The 17,422-nt window shown below is 31.7% G+C and overlaps 1 protein-coding gene across 4 annotated transcripts in view; it reads right to left on the reverse strand.

The window, feature by feature from the left end:
* The window catches only part of FANCL (FA complementation group L), a 57,483-nt gene that overhangs the window by 23,972 nt on the left and 16,089 nt on the right, over nt 1-17,422 (reverse strand). For 3 of the 4 annotated variants that reach the window (XM_028515324.2, XM_036027994.1, XM_036027996.1), the window contains 3 exons: nt 14,336-14,436; nt 6,948-7,044; nt 2,133-2,201 (listed from right to left, as the gene is read on the reverse strand). In XM_028515324.2, the coding sequence (XP_028371125.1) occupies nt 2,133-2,201; nt 6,948-7,044; nt 14,336-14,436 (267 nt within the window). The remainder of the gene's footprint in view (nt 1-2,132; nt 2,202-6,947; nt 7,045-14,335; nt 14,437-17,422) is intronic. The other variant, XM_036027995.1, reaches the window with a different exon arrangement.

Below are 17,422 nucleotides of genomic sequence, written 5' to 3' on the forward strand. Positions count from 1 at the left end.
GAGGCAGAAACAGGAAGAGATATAACTGAAGCAAATGTGACAAGATATTAACATCTGTCAAATTTGAGTTGTGGATAAAAAGGTGTTCAAATTTTTACCTGTGACTTGCTAAAATTTTAGTATAGTTTATAACTTAAAAAATAATTTGTAACATTCCAGTTACTACTAATTAATTCTATTTTCTTGGAGCTAGTACAAAACAGAAAACTTATATGACCCAATTAAATCTAAAACTTTAATTTGAATTAGTATGATAAACCCTTAACTCCATACTTACACGTGCAAGGCACTTGAACTAGTGTTAAGTAGGGATACAAATCTTTTTTAAATTTCTTTAAAGACTTTTCAGCCTAGTAGAGTCACAAACTAAGTTTGCTAAATCACATTTTTCTGTGGAGATGCAAACTTTATTTTTTAAAAATATTTTATTTATTTTAGACAGAGAAGAAAGGAGGGAGAAATAGAGGGAGAGAAACATCAATGTGTGGTTGCTTCTCCTGCACCCCCTACTGGGGACCTGGCCTGGCCTGCAACCCAGGCATGTGCCCTGACTGGGAATCGAAACTGGTGACCCTTTGGCTTGCAGGCCAGCACTCCACCAGCTGGTGAGTCACACCAGCCAGGATGAGATGTAAACTTTTTTTCAGGCTCAAGTTTGGGGGAAACTTGTATAGTTATCTATATACAAGTTAAAAAACTAAGGAACATCAAAAAACATTCTTCAATCTTGGGTTTAGATAAGTATTAAAGTATAGAGATAACATATCTGTAAAGAATAATACAATCTAAGTACAATGTCACCTCATAATCCCACATAAGACAAAGATAAAGCTTATAGAGCCAAATACACAATGTATATTAAAAACAAAAAAAGGTATACAATTTATATACAATTCTAATTCTTTTTTTAAGAACTCGACATAGTATTTCTTATATATTTGTAATATATAACAGAATACCAAAAGGAAATCCATGGTTTTTCCTTTCCTTTAGTTTGCTTTTTTCTCAATTTCCATTGAAAGGATGAAGACTTTGTTTTTTTAAGAAAAAAATGAGAAAAACAATTTTAGAATATATATGTATAATTAAAATGGCATGAGAACCTTCACAAGACTATTTAAATCCTGTTAGACTATTTTTTTTAACTAACTTCATATACAGGATAATTACTTTATATATTTGTAATATAAATTGTAAGCATAAAGTTTCACTTGAACTTATCACAATTTCATAACAAAACAATAGGTATCCTCTATTTAGAAAATACTGTAAAATGTCACTAGCAGTTTTGCTTTTTACACAAGAACAGAAATGTTCTCTTCACTTGTTTTCAACTAGTATGATTTAGTAGTGAAAGAAGGACCATGCCCATCATCACTAGGTTGTCCTTTGAATGTAACTGCTGCTATTCTGCCAGATCTTTAGAAATCACACATGTAATACTGATGATGGCACTACTAATAATCATACTGCCTCAAACCTATATAGTGTTATAATTTACAATGTGCTTCTAAATACATTATCTTATTAGGTATCATCAATGTGCTGAGAAATCCAATTGACAGAAGCAGGAGAAAGAATCTCCCATATTCTTTATTCAAAGTATGAATGTTTCAAAGCATATACAAAAAGAATATAGTCTAAGTTCAAAGATGAATGAAGGAGAAGTACTTTAAAACAATAAAAACTGACTTGAAATGGCAAGGTGTATTATATTTTTGTAATAATCCACTCTCCTTTGAAAAGGATTCTCTGATATTATGTCATCAATGTTAAAAGTTTTAGCAATCTGAAAAATTTCACCCAGTTTTCCCCTTACTGATCACTGCTTTATAAAGAATCCTTTAGAATTTAAATCTAAAGGAAATTTTCTGTCAAGGAAGCTTCTTCATATTTATCTTAACTGAAGCATAAAGAGCTACAGGCTGGAAGGTGTGTACATGTGTGCATGTGTGTGCAGAGAGAAAAATGAACATCAACTGCTGGGTAATATGAAAGAAGCACTCTAAAAGTCCTGTTTATAAACAAATGCTTAAAGAAAACTAAAAAAATCACTTTATTACCTATAATGGCCACTTACGAATAAACAGAATATGCTCTTTTAGCTACTTAAAATGAATTTATGAATGTACCTGTGGTGTTCTGGAAACAGAAAATGAAACAGGAAAATCCACAAAACAATCTGGTGATTCTGCAGGGTACTACAAAAAAGCATAAAATTTGGTTATTTTTTGCTTCTATGTGACAATTTCACATGAGGTATTTCATAAAGACTGAGTATATTAGTAAAAGTATTATAAATGCAATTTATTATATATAAATATTTTGATTCTACTGTTAAAGAGATGTCAAGAACTGATTAATAGTCAAGTTATACTCAGGAGGTACAAAGTCTGGTGATTTGGCAGTAACAATGGAATCAGTTTAATGAATTAGGTCAGTGTTAGGTCAGCTGCTAATGTGATTTGAGGGGTAAACCACACTGGACCTCAGTTTCTTATCTTCAAAATAAGAGGTCAAACTAATTGGTATTAGTTTCCTTTTAGTCTAAAATTGAATCTCAAACAGCCTCAGTTACTATTTAAGGAGTCAGTATCAGAATCAAAAAATGTACAAAAATATAATTATCAATTATACGACATATTTTCCACAGTTAAATAATTACTTTTAGTAAGAAGATAAATAAAAAGAAACAATAAAATGCCTTCTGGCTTATTAAGGAAAAATGAAAGTGATAGTTTTAAGCCAGAAAAAGATTTGCATAGTTGATAAATAGAAAATTAACTTTTCAAAAGTTTTATACAAAAAGTAATAGTCACTAGGATAAATCAGTTTTTTAAGTAAAGACAAAACATAGTTTTCCTTAAAATCAATTTTGTAACTAGAGAATTGTACTACATGATTTCTCTAAAATGCAATTCTGGATTTTTCAAAGTTGTCTGTAATTTTTTTAAAAACCTCATTTCTTTCCATTAAAAAACTAAATTTATCCCAATGCTAAAAGAAACTTAGTTTTAGGAAAACTTTCTCTCATTTGACAGAATGTTTAAGATAAGTTTTAGACTCAATTTTTCATCTTATTTTTCCCTACTTTGCTGAATGAAGCAAAAAGGGACAAAAATTATCACTAGAGTATTTGAAAAATAACACCAGTCGACTGAAGTCAATGCCCTAAAATGAATTAACATTCAGTTACAATCTCTTGGCTGAAAACAAACTTACAGACTCTGACTAATGGTATCTGGGTATATAGAACTGGTAACAGAAAGGTAAGTACATAGAAAACCATATAAAATTTAACAATGTTCTAATTTGGAAAAAAGAAAATGAAAAAAGGCTAGGCAGAAATTATGGAGGGAGGTCAATTTCAGACAGTTAAAGTAGATGGTGTATTTAAGAGTATAACTGCTGTAATCACTGGAAAAAATTTCTGTAACATTTTTATAAGTCATATGATTATCTCAAAGTGAACGCAGGCAGAGACTTTAGCTTTCTTTGGTTTTCAGCTCTGCTAACTAATTTGTGTGATCTTGGACAAGGTAGAAAACTTGTTTTATAAGTAAAAATGATGAAATTCAACTAAAAGTGTTATAAAATCTTTTTTCCCTCTAAAATGCTAAATTTCGTAAAGTTAATAATGCACACTTAAAACCTCCATGGGTCAAAATTGGAATATCTATTTTGCTTTGACTTACTGCTATTTATCTTCCACTGATGCTGACAATGAACAATGTCAACTCTCTAACTGAAATCACCAACCCGAGTAAGAGTATGAAGTTAATGAAATGTTTACTGTATTTAGAATAACTAAACCAAGTAAAGTACCTATGATTTTGGAAGTCAGTAAGTACATACAACTCATTATGTTGAAAAGTATATGGTCTTATATTCCAGTAGGACTCAGTACAGTATATGGTATGTATGTACTGACATAGAAAGAGATCTAATAAATAGTTGAGCAAAAAAGCAGGTTATAATAAATCTGATCTCACATACAAAAATGTGAGATAGTTTCTGAGATAAGTATCTTTTAAATATATTTCATGTGCAATTATGTAAACATACAATCATAAATTAGACTGATCTGCATGTAGGTGTCTTTGCTGTATAACTATTATTAGTTAAATGCTTAGATATAGTATGTGTTAATTATATTCACATTTAAGATCAATTTTATTTATATACAAATTTTTGACATAACTGCATAGAACCTAAAAAAGCACAAATTTATATACATATGGATAATTTCACATAAATTATTAAGTAGTATCCTAGATATTCATTTTCAGAATCATTTGTAACTATAACATAGCTAACTAAAAATAACTACCAAAATGCAGATAGTTTTCAGTTAGTAGGGGTATATATAAAATCACCACAGACTAATTGTCAAAAGTTTCACTTCTGACAACAATAAAAATGCCACATAAAAGAATATGAATTGAAAAATTAGTAATTATTTTTAATTAATATATACTTTTAAAATTTTTACTTCAACCAATTCAGTCAAATCAATAACTACAAAATAATACAATTATAAAATGATAAAAGTATATTTCCTGTCACATGCAATATATAGTTCTAAGAAAAATTTTAACCCAAACTGTTCTGTGATTGGACCACCCAAAAGGTAAGGCAAGTGAATACACGCAAACCACAGATTACAAAAACAGCCATCAGAGACAGGAGTGCCCAGCCTCTGATACACATCTGGCATTTGTTTTTCAAGTAGTTCTGATCATCGCCAAAGCTGAGAAAGCCCTAAGCTACTTCTTTTTCAAGCAAAGATAATTCCATCCCATAGTTCAGGATATATTGTAAGTATTGCATAAAAATACACCTATAAAAGCAACAGAATATAACTATTTCCCTCATCATATTTATTTTTGATTTAGGCCATTATTTTAATAGGGGGAATTTAGTCAAAATTACTATTTTTTTTTCTTAGAGGGTTTTTGGAGACAGTGAAAGAAGGGGCAGAATTGGAAATATATACTCCAGAATAAAAATACTAAAACACATAAGTTTCTTTGTAATGTATCCAAAAAAAAGTTTGTATTTATATAATAAGCCTGCTTTAAGGCTTGTTAAAAAAAAACAAGTTGACCTTTAAAATTTAGTTGGATTAAGATTTTGCATTATGTACTCTTAACATAGTTTCAGCTTTAGTCACTACTTTTAACTGACAATCCCAGACCCAGATATTGCTAGAAAAGAAATTATCGAAATTATCACATTTGAAAGAGAACTTGAGTCTGTCTCTATGAAAACTGAACAAAATGGACAATTAAAGAGTCCAGTAAATCATACCATCATGAGATTCATTTAGTTCTACTCGGTCTTTTAAAAAAGAAAAAAACATTTTTTTCTTCTTAATTCTTTCTCAACTCAAAGCTTTCTCTTCTCTCCTGCCAGGGCATCTATGGTAGTGCTTCACAGATACCAATATTGCAAAAATACTTAAAAATGTTTTCCAGAGAAATGTGTCTCTTTATCTACCTTGTGAATACGTTAGAAAAACCAAACAGACTAGTTGCTACATTTGGCTCTCAATAACATCATTAACTGGAATTAAAAATACAATTTTGTAGGAATAGATATAGGCAGTGTAGACTTAAAGCATTATCTGTTCAGTGAGTGGAAATGCTTGCAAAAATTAGGTTATTAAGAAAAAAACAGAATCAAGACAGGATGTATTTAAAATCTCTCATTTTGATTTTCATAGTAGCAAAGCAACTTTTATCAATGTACAATTATAAACAAATAAAGCTTTGAAGGAAATGACAGAACCCTTGCCACTGGCAGTATGTGACCTTTGGAAGGATAAAGGCAGCTTTCTCCCTGGTCTTAAAAAAAGCACACCTTGAAAAATCAAAAGGGAAAATATTTTCTTTATTTTAACCAAAATATCCATGTAACTTCTTCTACAAATAAGATTTCTAGTCCACTAATTCTTTTTAGCACTTATCACATGAGTCTTAAAATTATACCTAAACATTCTGTGTGTGAGAAAAAGAGAGTAATTCCTCAACTTGTCTGATACAGAGGCACTGTACGATATCAACTTTTCTGTGTCATCCTGTACAGCTTTACGTATTAATTCTCTCTCCTGGAAAGCTTAAATGCCAGGCACATTTTTTAAAAGGACAAACACAATTGATCTTTTCATCACTACAATCTTCTGAAATAGAGTTGATTGATGACTCCTGGGAATAAAAAAAAAAAAAGATGTCCTGGTTTTCTCAAATTCTAATGTTTCCCTAGTGATTACTAAATAAATGATTAATATGCTAAACTTGCTTAGTCTACTCATTTCTCAAAATTTACAATCTAGAACTAAAAAATAAAGATGAAGGCACCTATGTTTTGTGCCAGTAAATTAAATAGTAGTTATAGATCACCAGCCTACAATATAGGGCCCTATACATAGAGGCATAACCTTGGCAAATTCTTAAAATTATAGAAGTAAAAAAAGTTCAGTCAAAACAAATAAATTATAAAAAGATATGTGTGTGTGTGTCTGTGTTTGAGGGTTGAGAATGGGTCAGAAATAAGAACTACAAAGGTAATTAATTCATAGTAAGAGTTAAAGACAAAAGATCTTCAGTAAAACTTTACTTTGGATAGTGGAAACTCCCAACTCTTTCTATAATGGATATTACAAAAATAACATCTTGGTTCTTTGAGGCTGCTGGATCTTATTGCAATATTTCTTTTGTATGAAGTCTATATTTTGATCAAATTTGAACTAAAATAGTGACATGAAATTATATTTAGGCTTTTAGAAACCTGGTGAATTTTCTTTGAGGCTTTTCAAAATAAAATGTTTAAACTACCGTTATGTGTATTTTTAAAAGCAGCTAGCATTTCTTTACATTGAAAACATTCATAGAGGTCATTTCACAAAGTATTCCCTGACCACAATAACAGTTTAACGAAGCACATACCTTTGCCTTCAACTTGAGAGTGATTAGATGCTCTCTACCAGAAGCATCTTCAGCTTTTAACTTGATGGTACTGAAGCAAGAATCCGCAGATACAAGTCTGGTGAGTAGAAGAGAATAAAAAATGATCATACTGGGGAGGGCAGGACTGGGCAGGGGGTGGTGAAGGATGGTGGGATTCAAAATAAAAATATTTGCTATATTCCTATTAATCCATTACAAATATTAATCAGAGGGATTTCTGCATGCCAGCCCTTTATGCTGCTATATAGATTTACTGCCGTTAATACACCAGCCTAGTGCTTAATGCAGTCATAGATCTCTGGATTATTTACAATGTGTGTCAAGGCTCATGCTGTGGTCAGTGAGCACTATGTTTCGGTTTTCCATCACTGGAACCTTTGGCACACACAGCATGTTCCTGTCAGCCTCTACTTATGTACACATTAAACTTCCTGTCAAACTCTCTGATCCATTTCTGTAGTTTAATACAGTATGAGACTTTTATGCTTCCTTTATTTGTTTTCTCCTCGATGAACTTTTCCTTTATTATCAATAATGTTACTTATAAAAATCTGGCTGATATTACTTCATATACTCAAATTGATCCTCCAAGGAAAATGCTGTATAAGCACAGGTACAGCCTGCTCTCCTAACAATAAATTTTCTTTTTGTGCGATGTATAGCTTCTGACACTTAACCTGGGCATGTATTCCGGATGACTAATATTTTAAACATATAGCACAAGCACGGTTGTTTTGGCTTTAAGTTGCTCTAAATGCATGAATTTTTCTATAATGGAAACCAATACCCTTTGAAATATATCATTCTGTAAAACTATGGTCCCTTGAGTAGCATAAGCTACTGCCAAAACTGTTCAAATTTAGTAGTACATTTACTAGTGAACTGGGCATGTGGATATTTTTTGACATTTTTACAATACTATTCTCTTGTAAAGATAAAAAGTAGCCTAAAAGTATTGCACACCTTATCACCCACACTGATGGTAAGACACATTAGAGTTCAGAACCAACATTAGCCTTCTAACCCAAGAAACATTTTTTTAACATCACTACATGCTGTTTAGTCACTGACCAGATATAATGGTAAAAGTGGGTCAATTTAAAAAAAATATGCTGGACAATAAAGTAATGGAACAGTTTGTAATGAAAAATAGCTCTAAATCAAAAAAAAGCACCTATCTTAACAACAGACTAAAAGATAAGAAAATTTTTATTAACAGAAGGAATGTTATAACCTATAAAATTGTAATGTGTAATCTGTAGAATCATAATCTATAAAAACTCTAGGGTCTTAGAAAACAAAAATAAATTTATTCTAGAAAAACTGTTTATTTACATTAAAAATATCAAAGGTGTTATGTACAAATGTTTATTAATTTCTTCCCCTCAAATTCCCCTCACCTCAAAAATTTAGAACATAAGACTTTATCACATGTTTTAGCAATACAATTCTGTAAGCATCTCAAAGCATCTCAAATTCCCCTCACCTCAAAAATTTAGAACATAAGACTTTATCAACGTGTTTTAGCAATACAATTCTAAAGGTCCGATATAGGGGCATCTAACTCTTGAAAATATCAACACTTCAGGTTCAAGATGCTGATATAAGCATATGCATATGCTCCTATCTACTCACTAAAAAGTTTAAAAAGTGTAAATAAACCCACAGTTACAAAAAGAACAAGAAGGAAATAGCATCAACTAAAACAAATTTTCAACAAATTCTGTAAAAATAAAAAGTGGTTTACAGAACACTGGCTGACAAAACACATTAGAAGACAGGAAAAAAGGGTTCCAAAAGTGAGATAGCTGGCAAGAAAAAAAAGAAAGTCTATAGAATAAAGGGTATGACATATGTGGGAAGAAATTAAGGGAATGTTTAAAAAATATATAAGAAAGTGAAAAGTGAAGACGAGTTTTAAACCAAATTACAAACAATGAAGCTGTGTTAAAAGTTGTAATTGTTCTACCATAAACCTTCCAATAAAAAATAGTTATATAGTCATAAAAAAATCAAACTACTTACTAACTATAATTTTAAAAATCCAGCCATAGTCAAAGCTAAAAGAATTATAGCTACAGGAACTAATGTAAATATATTTGACCAATTTACTTTAAAAGGAAGAGATGCCAAAAATTGAGAGGTAGAAAGGGGAAAGCGATGAGGAGGAAAGATTAGGAACACTAAAATGCATAATTGCTAAGTTGAGAGTAAAAGATACAGGTCATTAATTGAATGGACATGAAAAAAGTTTAAGAAATATTAACCATAATAGAAGAATAAAAGAACAATGAAGAAGAGAGAGAAAGCAGTATAGGAACTTAATTCTTTCTAATTATAGTAATCAGTATGTAATTCCTAAAGCTGATATATCAAGCAATATTAAATATAGGCATATTATTTAAAAATATGAAAGCTGTAACATGAATATTTCAGAGTGCTTGTCTCAAAGAATAATACTGGAGATACGAAATGTGGGAAAAGCCTGCTGATTTGTTTTATAAGCCTTAAATAGGTTATAATCATGATGAATATATACGAAGAGAGTGCAAGAGGGGTGGGGAAAAAAAAGAAACAACAAAATCACCAACTAGTACTTTTCATACTTCACATTGCTGCTCCTCATCCAAATGTTCAAACCATTATTGAACATCTATAAAACAAGACAGAAATAAACAAAAGTTCTAGTCTTTTTTTCCAATCACACAAGATTATCATCTTTCCACAAAGTTTAAGGCATGGGGACAACACACCAGAGACAATGCCATGCCCAAAACATGTCCCTGAAGTCAAAATGTTTAAAAAAAATTTGTTAAACTTTTAAGAAGTCGAATAAAACCATAAAAGACATTTATAATTTCAGGTTAATCTCAGCACAGTCATTTAAAATTACATATTTTGCCCATCTTGATTTGACTACTCTGTTTCGGGGACAGGAAGAATTCTTATTATGATTATTAATACCTTGAGAATATGTGACCTGGACTGCTCCATATGATCTAGTATTTATTCTTACCTACTTCTTTTTGGTAATAGAATCCCTGCCTCCCTAGGGCCCTCAACTACACTAAGTTTTAGCAGGGGTCACTTCCATCCAGATAGCAAACCCCAGCGGCCCTTGGGTATCAATGTATTACTAAATTTTGGCCAATGGACTGCAGACAAAAGTGATTGATATGTGCATCTTTTGGGTCATTTACTAACAAAACTGTGCCTTCTCTTCTCTACTGCCCCTCTCATTCTCTCTCCCTTCCTTTTGACTAGATCTGAGACAGGCCAATATGAGCCAGCAAACACCATGTAGATAAGAATAACACTTAGTGCAGCTCTGATCACTAGCACTTTCTGCAATAATGGAGGTATTCTACATCTGCACTCTCCAAAACAGCAGCCACTGGCTATATGTGGCCATGGAGGATGTAAAATATAGCTAGTATAGACACTGCATTTTAAATTTATTTTAAATATAAATACCAATAGCCACATGTGGCCAGTAGTTACTATACCAACCAATGCAGTAGATAGTTAAGAAACAAATCAAAGAAACCTGAGTTCTTGGATGACCTTGTGGAACAGAGCCACCTGTACTCACTCTTGACCATCTGCCTACCTCTACACTATTAATGAGAGAGGAATAAAATTCTATCTTGTTTGAAAAATTCAGGACTTGAGGCTCTCTTTTTTAATAGCAGTTTAGCCAATATTCTAATTTAAAAAACATATTTCTATCTATTCACAATAGAAAAGAATAATTTAGTGTTTGGTCTATAAAAGAGATATTAAAGGGGAAAAAATAGTGAGAGGCTCTTACAACAATAATACAAAAATCAGTCTTTAAAAAGTCTATTTCAAATGTTCTGCTTTATTGTTAAGGTGGGTATCTTAATTTAAACAATACAGAATAAATTTTTACTCAGTTAAATAAATAATTTAATTAAATAATATATTTAGAACACTTTCATCATTAGAAAGCTCAAATTCTTTTAAAGTTATGAGATCACTTTAAAATTTATATCTAGAAGGGGTTTGGGTATTATTACTTAGCTAGGCATATTTAAATTGGCTAAAAATATAAAAATGCATATAAAATCTAAAGAAATTAAAATATACTTTCGGCACTTTGTATTTACTATTTGCTGCATGTCTTTGTAAATCTGCTTGCAAAACTAAAATGGCACTAAACATGACAGTTAAGTTTTATAAACACTTACAAAGTATATTAATACTTTAGCTTCAGGGAGTTTTTTGTTGTTCTTGTTAATAGCTGAATGTTGTTATCAATACAGAGCAGCAGAAGAAATGTGTGCTTTATCTCTTGAAATACTGTGCCTATTTTGACCAACAGCCTGTTACATAGTTTTTTTCTTCAAATATCTATATATTTGTATAGTAATAACATCAAAAGGCAGACTAAAGACTTTCATGATTTAATGAAGCACCAAAGTTTCCATTTTTACCACTACTCTCCAGTTTAAGCATTACTTCTAACCTAGATTTAAAAAAAAACCACAACTCTCTAATTGGTGCCTTTACTTCCTGTCTCTTCTCTACACCAACCTCTCCTGGCTTCCGTGACTAGATTAATCTTCCTACGCATCTTTTTAATCATATCAAGTCCTTGCTCAAAAATACTCAAGGAGTCCCCATCACATCTGCATATAAAGAATCCTTAGTTTATCAGTCAACTCTTCATCTGGCCTTGATACTAATCCTCTTACATGAGCAACTGATTTACTCCCAAGTCCAGAAATGAATTGTGTATTCCATCATTACAGTCTCGCCTCCACCAATCCCTCACTTTTAAGGCTTTCTGTATTCCTTTCAAGCTTATCCCAAAACCCACCTCCTCTAAGAACCTTCCCACATTATCTGTAAACAAAAAGGACCTCACCTTTCTTGAAACTCTCACACTGCTCCTTTTCATGTAAGTTTTTATGTTTTTATAAGGAATATAGAAGTTTTATACTTCTATGTTTGTGCCAATGCTCTATGTATTAAATGAACATGGAGAAGCTATTGTCAGATTGGTTCTTATTCATTGCTTCACATGTATGTTTTAAACAATTGAATGCAAAATCTGTTTAAATTTGATACCATCAACACATTACTACTTTATAGAAACACAATTTTTTCACTATTAGATAATTTGCAGTTATTTATTGATTTTGATATACATGTGAGGGAAAAAAACAGTACTTAATAAAAGTAATTTAGAATGAAGATCATACTTATTAACATCTATGGTCTTTTGTGTTATGTAACAAAAGTTATTACTGGTTGTAATTAAATCATAACATTAAGTGCTATAAAACTCCAAATATGATACAACCACTTAGAAAACTGCCTCAAACTCACTATTATCAATGTAACAGAAATAAAATTAAAACATTTCCTCTTCCCTTTCCAATCCCTTCCTACATCCCCAAATATTTTAAAAACTAAGGGCTTCACTTTTAAGCCAGTCCTCAATATCACCATAACTTCAGCAGAACTGCTTTCAGTGCATCTTAATTCATTACCTCTCTTCTCTGTTTTCTTCCCTCCATTGGTATGCCACATTTTATTTAAAGGTTCCATCCATTTCAACTCATATTTGGAAATGGTACCTTATCATATAAAGCCTAATCTCATAAATTAATATAACCAGTCCTCAATATCACCATAACAGTACATTTAAAATTATAGGTAACATCCATGTCTACCTAAGATGGAGTAGCTTGCTATAGACCAGCACTTCCACTGAGAACAACTAAAGTAACTTGATGAAAGGGAAAAGAAAAAATAAGTTTGAAGGTATCAAATAATTACTAAGGCAACCGGGACCTGAAGGGCCCAGGTCCTGAAGAAGGGGGAATAGAGGAGAAATAAGCCAAAACTTTCCAGCCATTTTTTCCTTTTGACTATTTACCAACTCTGAACACAAGCAAGTGAATAAGGATCTGGGCAAAGGGCACTGAGAACTACTCTTAAGTAGCAACAACAAAAAAACCTAGCAGCATTTTTGGCAGTCTTGAGATAGAGAAATCCGGTGGAAAGGTAGGACTAGAGATTTTGGCCTAATAATTTGACAATTTTCCATCAAAACTTTTGATAAATCCATACACTGTGATAGATAAGAGGATAAAAAGCCAAGTAGAAAGCCAATGAAGAAAAGGGAAACTATTAAAAATCTCAGAATTAGAATTTAGAACCTACTAGTGAGAAAAAGTCCCAGTGAATATCCCCAAACTCTCAGTGGGAACCCTTGGAGGACCACCAACAAAAGCAAAGCAAACAAGAAGTAGACGGAGCATTGTGAAATGAGTCAACAGGTACTTCTAGTTATAAAACAAATAATGGGAATGTACAGCATGTAATGTACAGCATGTTGTTAATGTAACAACAGTTAATAACACTATATTGTATATCTGAAATCTGCTAGGACAGTAAATCTTAAAAGTTCTTATCACAAGAAAAAAATATGTAACCATGTATGGTGATGGATGTTAACTAGACTTACTGTGGGGGTCACTTTGTAATATATACATATATCGAATCATTATGTTGTACACTTGAAACTAATATAATGCTATCAATTATATCTTAATTAAAAATATTAATGACAATTCTCTAGACAGGAGGATTCTAGACAGAAGGATAGAAAGGAAGGAATGAAAAACTCCCCTAAAATAATTGTGTGTGTGTGTGTATATATACACACAATGGAATACTACACAATGGAAAGAAAGAACTCCTACCTTTTGCAACAGTATGGATGGAACTGAAAAGTATTATGATAAGTGAAATAAGCCAGGTGGCGAAAGACAAATACCATATGATCTCACCTATAAGAGGAATCTAATAAACAAAACAAACAAATGAGCAAAACAGAATAAGAGACACTGAAACAAGGAACAGACTGACAGAGACCAGAATGGGGGAAGGGGAGAAGAGTAGAAAGAAAGGGAAGGGTCTAGACAGGGAATATGTATAAATGACCCATGGACAATAGGATAGGGATTGACTGTGGGAGTGAGGACAGGGTGGGGCAGTGAAGAACAATGGGTGAAAAATTGAGACAATTGTAGTAAAACAACAGTAAAAACAAAATAAAAATAAAGTTTTAAAAATATGCTATGTTCAGTGAAAATATGGTAATATTTTACTGTGTACATTAAGATGCTACTTTTTCCAAATTTAGTATTTTCTCTGGTAGGTCAATTTTTTATAATAGCCCTTTAATTCACAACCACAATAAAGATGAGATACTCTAATTACAATGAAACAGACTAAAAACAGGTATAAAAAGAGTGGCTAAAACTGCAAATATATTAAATTGACTGTGTAAGAAAAAGACATTTCTAAAACATATTTTAAAATAGACATACTTATCCCAACCAAGAATTCCTATCTCTTCGATAAGGCTTGAGTAGAACTGAGGAGGAGGAGGTAATGCGTGTATCTCTTGTTTATTCTTTAAGGCAACTTCCTGTTTAAAAGAAAAAAAACCTGAATCAGCTGTGGAATGATAGACAATGAATTGTTAGTACCTGATTACACAACACAATTTCATAATTTTCTTTGTGCCTAACTAAAGTGGCCATTATTTTTACAGAAAATGCAACTGAATCATTCCACTTCTTATAAAAAACAGAGACACAAAAAAGTTAAAGGATTGCACTGAAGATCATATAAAAATGTCAAATATTATACCTTCAACCTTAAGATCTTAATATTTTCCTAGACTATAATACCTATCAAAGATAAAAAAAGTTTTTAAAAAATACTCATCCCCAAGGCTTTACTATCTTACTACTCCTGTGGACATAATGTTTGACTGAAAGAAACATGTACCTTTAAAGAAAAGCCTACACTCTAAGTACATTGCTTAGACTAATATATTTGTATTTCATTATGAATCACAATCTTATAAACAAAAGCCCTTCATTACCACATACTTATACATATAACAGCTATTACAGTATTTCCTCTGAAATTTCTATTTTTATTCAGAAATATTAGTTACTGCTATCCACAGATACTGAAAGTAAAAAGAAACTTAGAAAATAACTTAAAAAGTAGTTTAGCCCTGGCTGGTGTGACTCAGAGGATTGAGTGTGGACCTGTGAACCAACAAGTTGTTGTTCGATTCCCAGTCAGGGCATATGCCTGGGTTGCGGGCTGGGTCCCCAGCTCGGGACATGTGAGAGGCAAGAGATCGATGTTTCTCTCTCTCTCTCTTTAAAAAAGAAAAAGAAGAGGAAAAAAAAGTAGTTCAATCTTGAATTTATGACATTTGTAAACTCTGATTTCTACCTTAGGTCAGACAACTTACTCCTATTCTAAACCCATAACAGGAAAAAAGGCAAAGGTTGAGAAGAAAAACATTCTTCATGAAGGAGGCAGCAAAAGTGCATAGTAGAGATAACACAAGCTTTACAAATGAAGATTTTAAATCCTAACTTGAACATTTCCTAGTTTTGAGGCTTTAGGTGCTCAGTGACTCAGCTCTAAAACAGGAATAAAAGGACCTACACTTCAGATAGTTTTTAAAAATATGGGTAACTAATTAATTTATTAAATATATACTGAGCTGCTACTATATGACCAGTTGTTATTAGGAAACTCCATGGGAGATTTGCAAAATTTCCTGAACAAATTCAGAAACTACTAATTTCATTTAATTATCAATACTTTTATTGGTGATTATATTATAGGAACCTTATTACTGATAACACATGCCAACAAATAAACTAATAATTCTTCTATTTTTAGGTATACTGTCATATATATGTAATAATATCACCAACTCTGTCCATAGTTTCTTTAGAAAGCTAATAAATGGTATCTTATTTTATTCATAAATGCAATAACAAATGTACTAAATAGAATATTGTGACCTAGAGATTAACTCAATATTTTTAGGTTTCAATTAACGTTTCTTCAAAATCAAATGACCAATAGACCAAAAATAATAACTATGTTAATACTAAAATAAAGATTTTTCATAGCAAGATAAAAAAGATACAAGCAATAAAAAGTCAAAGAAATAAAAACACTAAAATGCCAAATCTGAATGGGAAATATCAATGTGAACTCACATTTGCTCTTTCTAAAATATTTTTTCCTAGCTTTGTCCACTAAAAAAGCCTAGAAGTTACTGAATGAGCACATGAGTTTCTAGACTATGGCATCCAAATAACCATTTTCTACCAAGAAACCATGGTTCTTTGGAGAAATCACTGATTACAGTTCTGGATAGGATGAGTACATGAACCTGGAGCTAACTGGTGGCAGAAAGCAAAACTTGATTGTGAAGAAAAAAGAGAAAAGAGAAAAAAAGAGAAAGAGAGAAGAGAGAAGAGAGAAGAGAGAAGAGAAGAGAAGAGAAGAGAAGAGAAAAGAAAAGAAAAGAAAAGAAAAGAAAAGAAAGAAAAGAAAAGAAAAGAAAGAAAAGAAAAGAGAAAAGAAAAAACAAAACTCAGGAGCCAACATGAAGGGGCTTACACTGACCAAAAAGTGTAATCAAAAATAATAATTGCAATGAATTAAAGTTAATCAAATATATAAGTATGCTGGAGTTCATAATGATACTAAAAAAATCATTAGTTACCTTTGACAGTTTGTAGGCACCAACTTATTATTCTATAAATTGACTAAAAAAAGAAAGAAAAGAAAGAGAAATAGACACTTATCCTATCTCTCCAGTATGAGCTACACCTCAACAAATAACAGATAAGGGCAAGTTCTTTATAGAAGATTTTCAGCTAATAAATGTGAATGATGCCATTTTTAAAATCACCATTTGTAACTTCTGATGAAACAGAGGATGTAGGCAATGACCATCACTGGATGCTAATATTGTTAGGTAAGACAGGCTGACGGAAAGCTTTATATTGGATGTATCTAAACCTATTGATCAACCCTAACTTTACTAAAAGAGGAACTATCAGACACCATGTACTTCCTGATGCAATATATGAAGTACAGAGCACAAAGTACTGTTAGCAGAACAAAAAAACCCAACTTTGTTGAGACCTCTAGGTCTAACTCTCAGATTATTAAAAATGGTAGAATATGTTAAAAGACACCATGACTATCTTTAATAAACCAAATCCAAAATGTGGGAAATTTTACATGACACATAATCTGGTTTATTCAACAAGTAGATGGCATTTTAAAAAGGGTGGGTGAAAGAGGAGCCGCTCTTATAACTTAAGAGACTTAAGAAATATATAACAACCAAATATAAAGTGTGGACCTTATCTGCATACTAATACAAACACAGCAGCTATAAGGAATTATCACTAACTTTGTTGGGGTCAGAATAGCATATTTAAAGAGAAACAAAAAACACTTAGCTATTAAAGATATACAATGACATATTTATGGAAGACTGGACTCAATGTCCATGTTTTTCTCTAAAAATACTCCAGTCCCACCCTGGCTAGGTGGCTTAATTGGTTGTAGCATTG

The sequence above is a fragment of the Phyllostomus discolor genome, chromosome 6, assembly GCF_004126475.2.
Source record: "Phyllostomus discolor isolate MPI-MPIP mPhyDis1 chromosome 6, mPhyDis1.pri.v3, whole genome shotgun sequence".
Lineage (NCBI taxonomy): Eukaryota > Metazoa > Chordata > Mammalia > Chiroptera > Phyllostomidae > Phyllostomus > Phyllostomus discolor.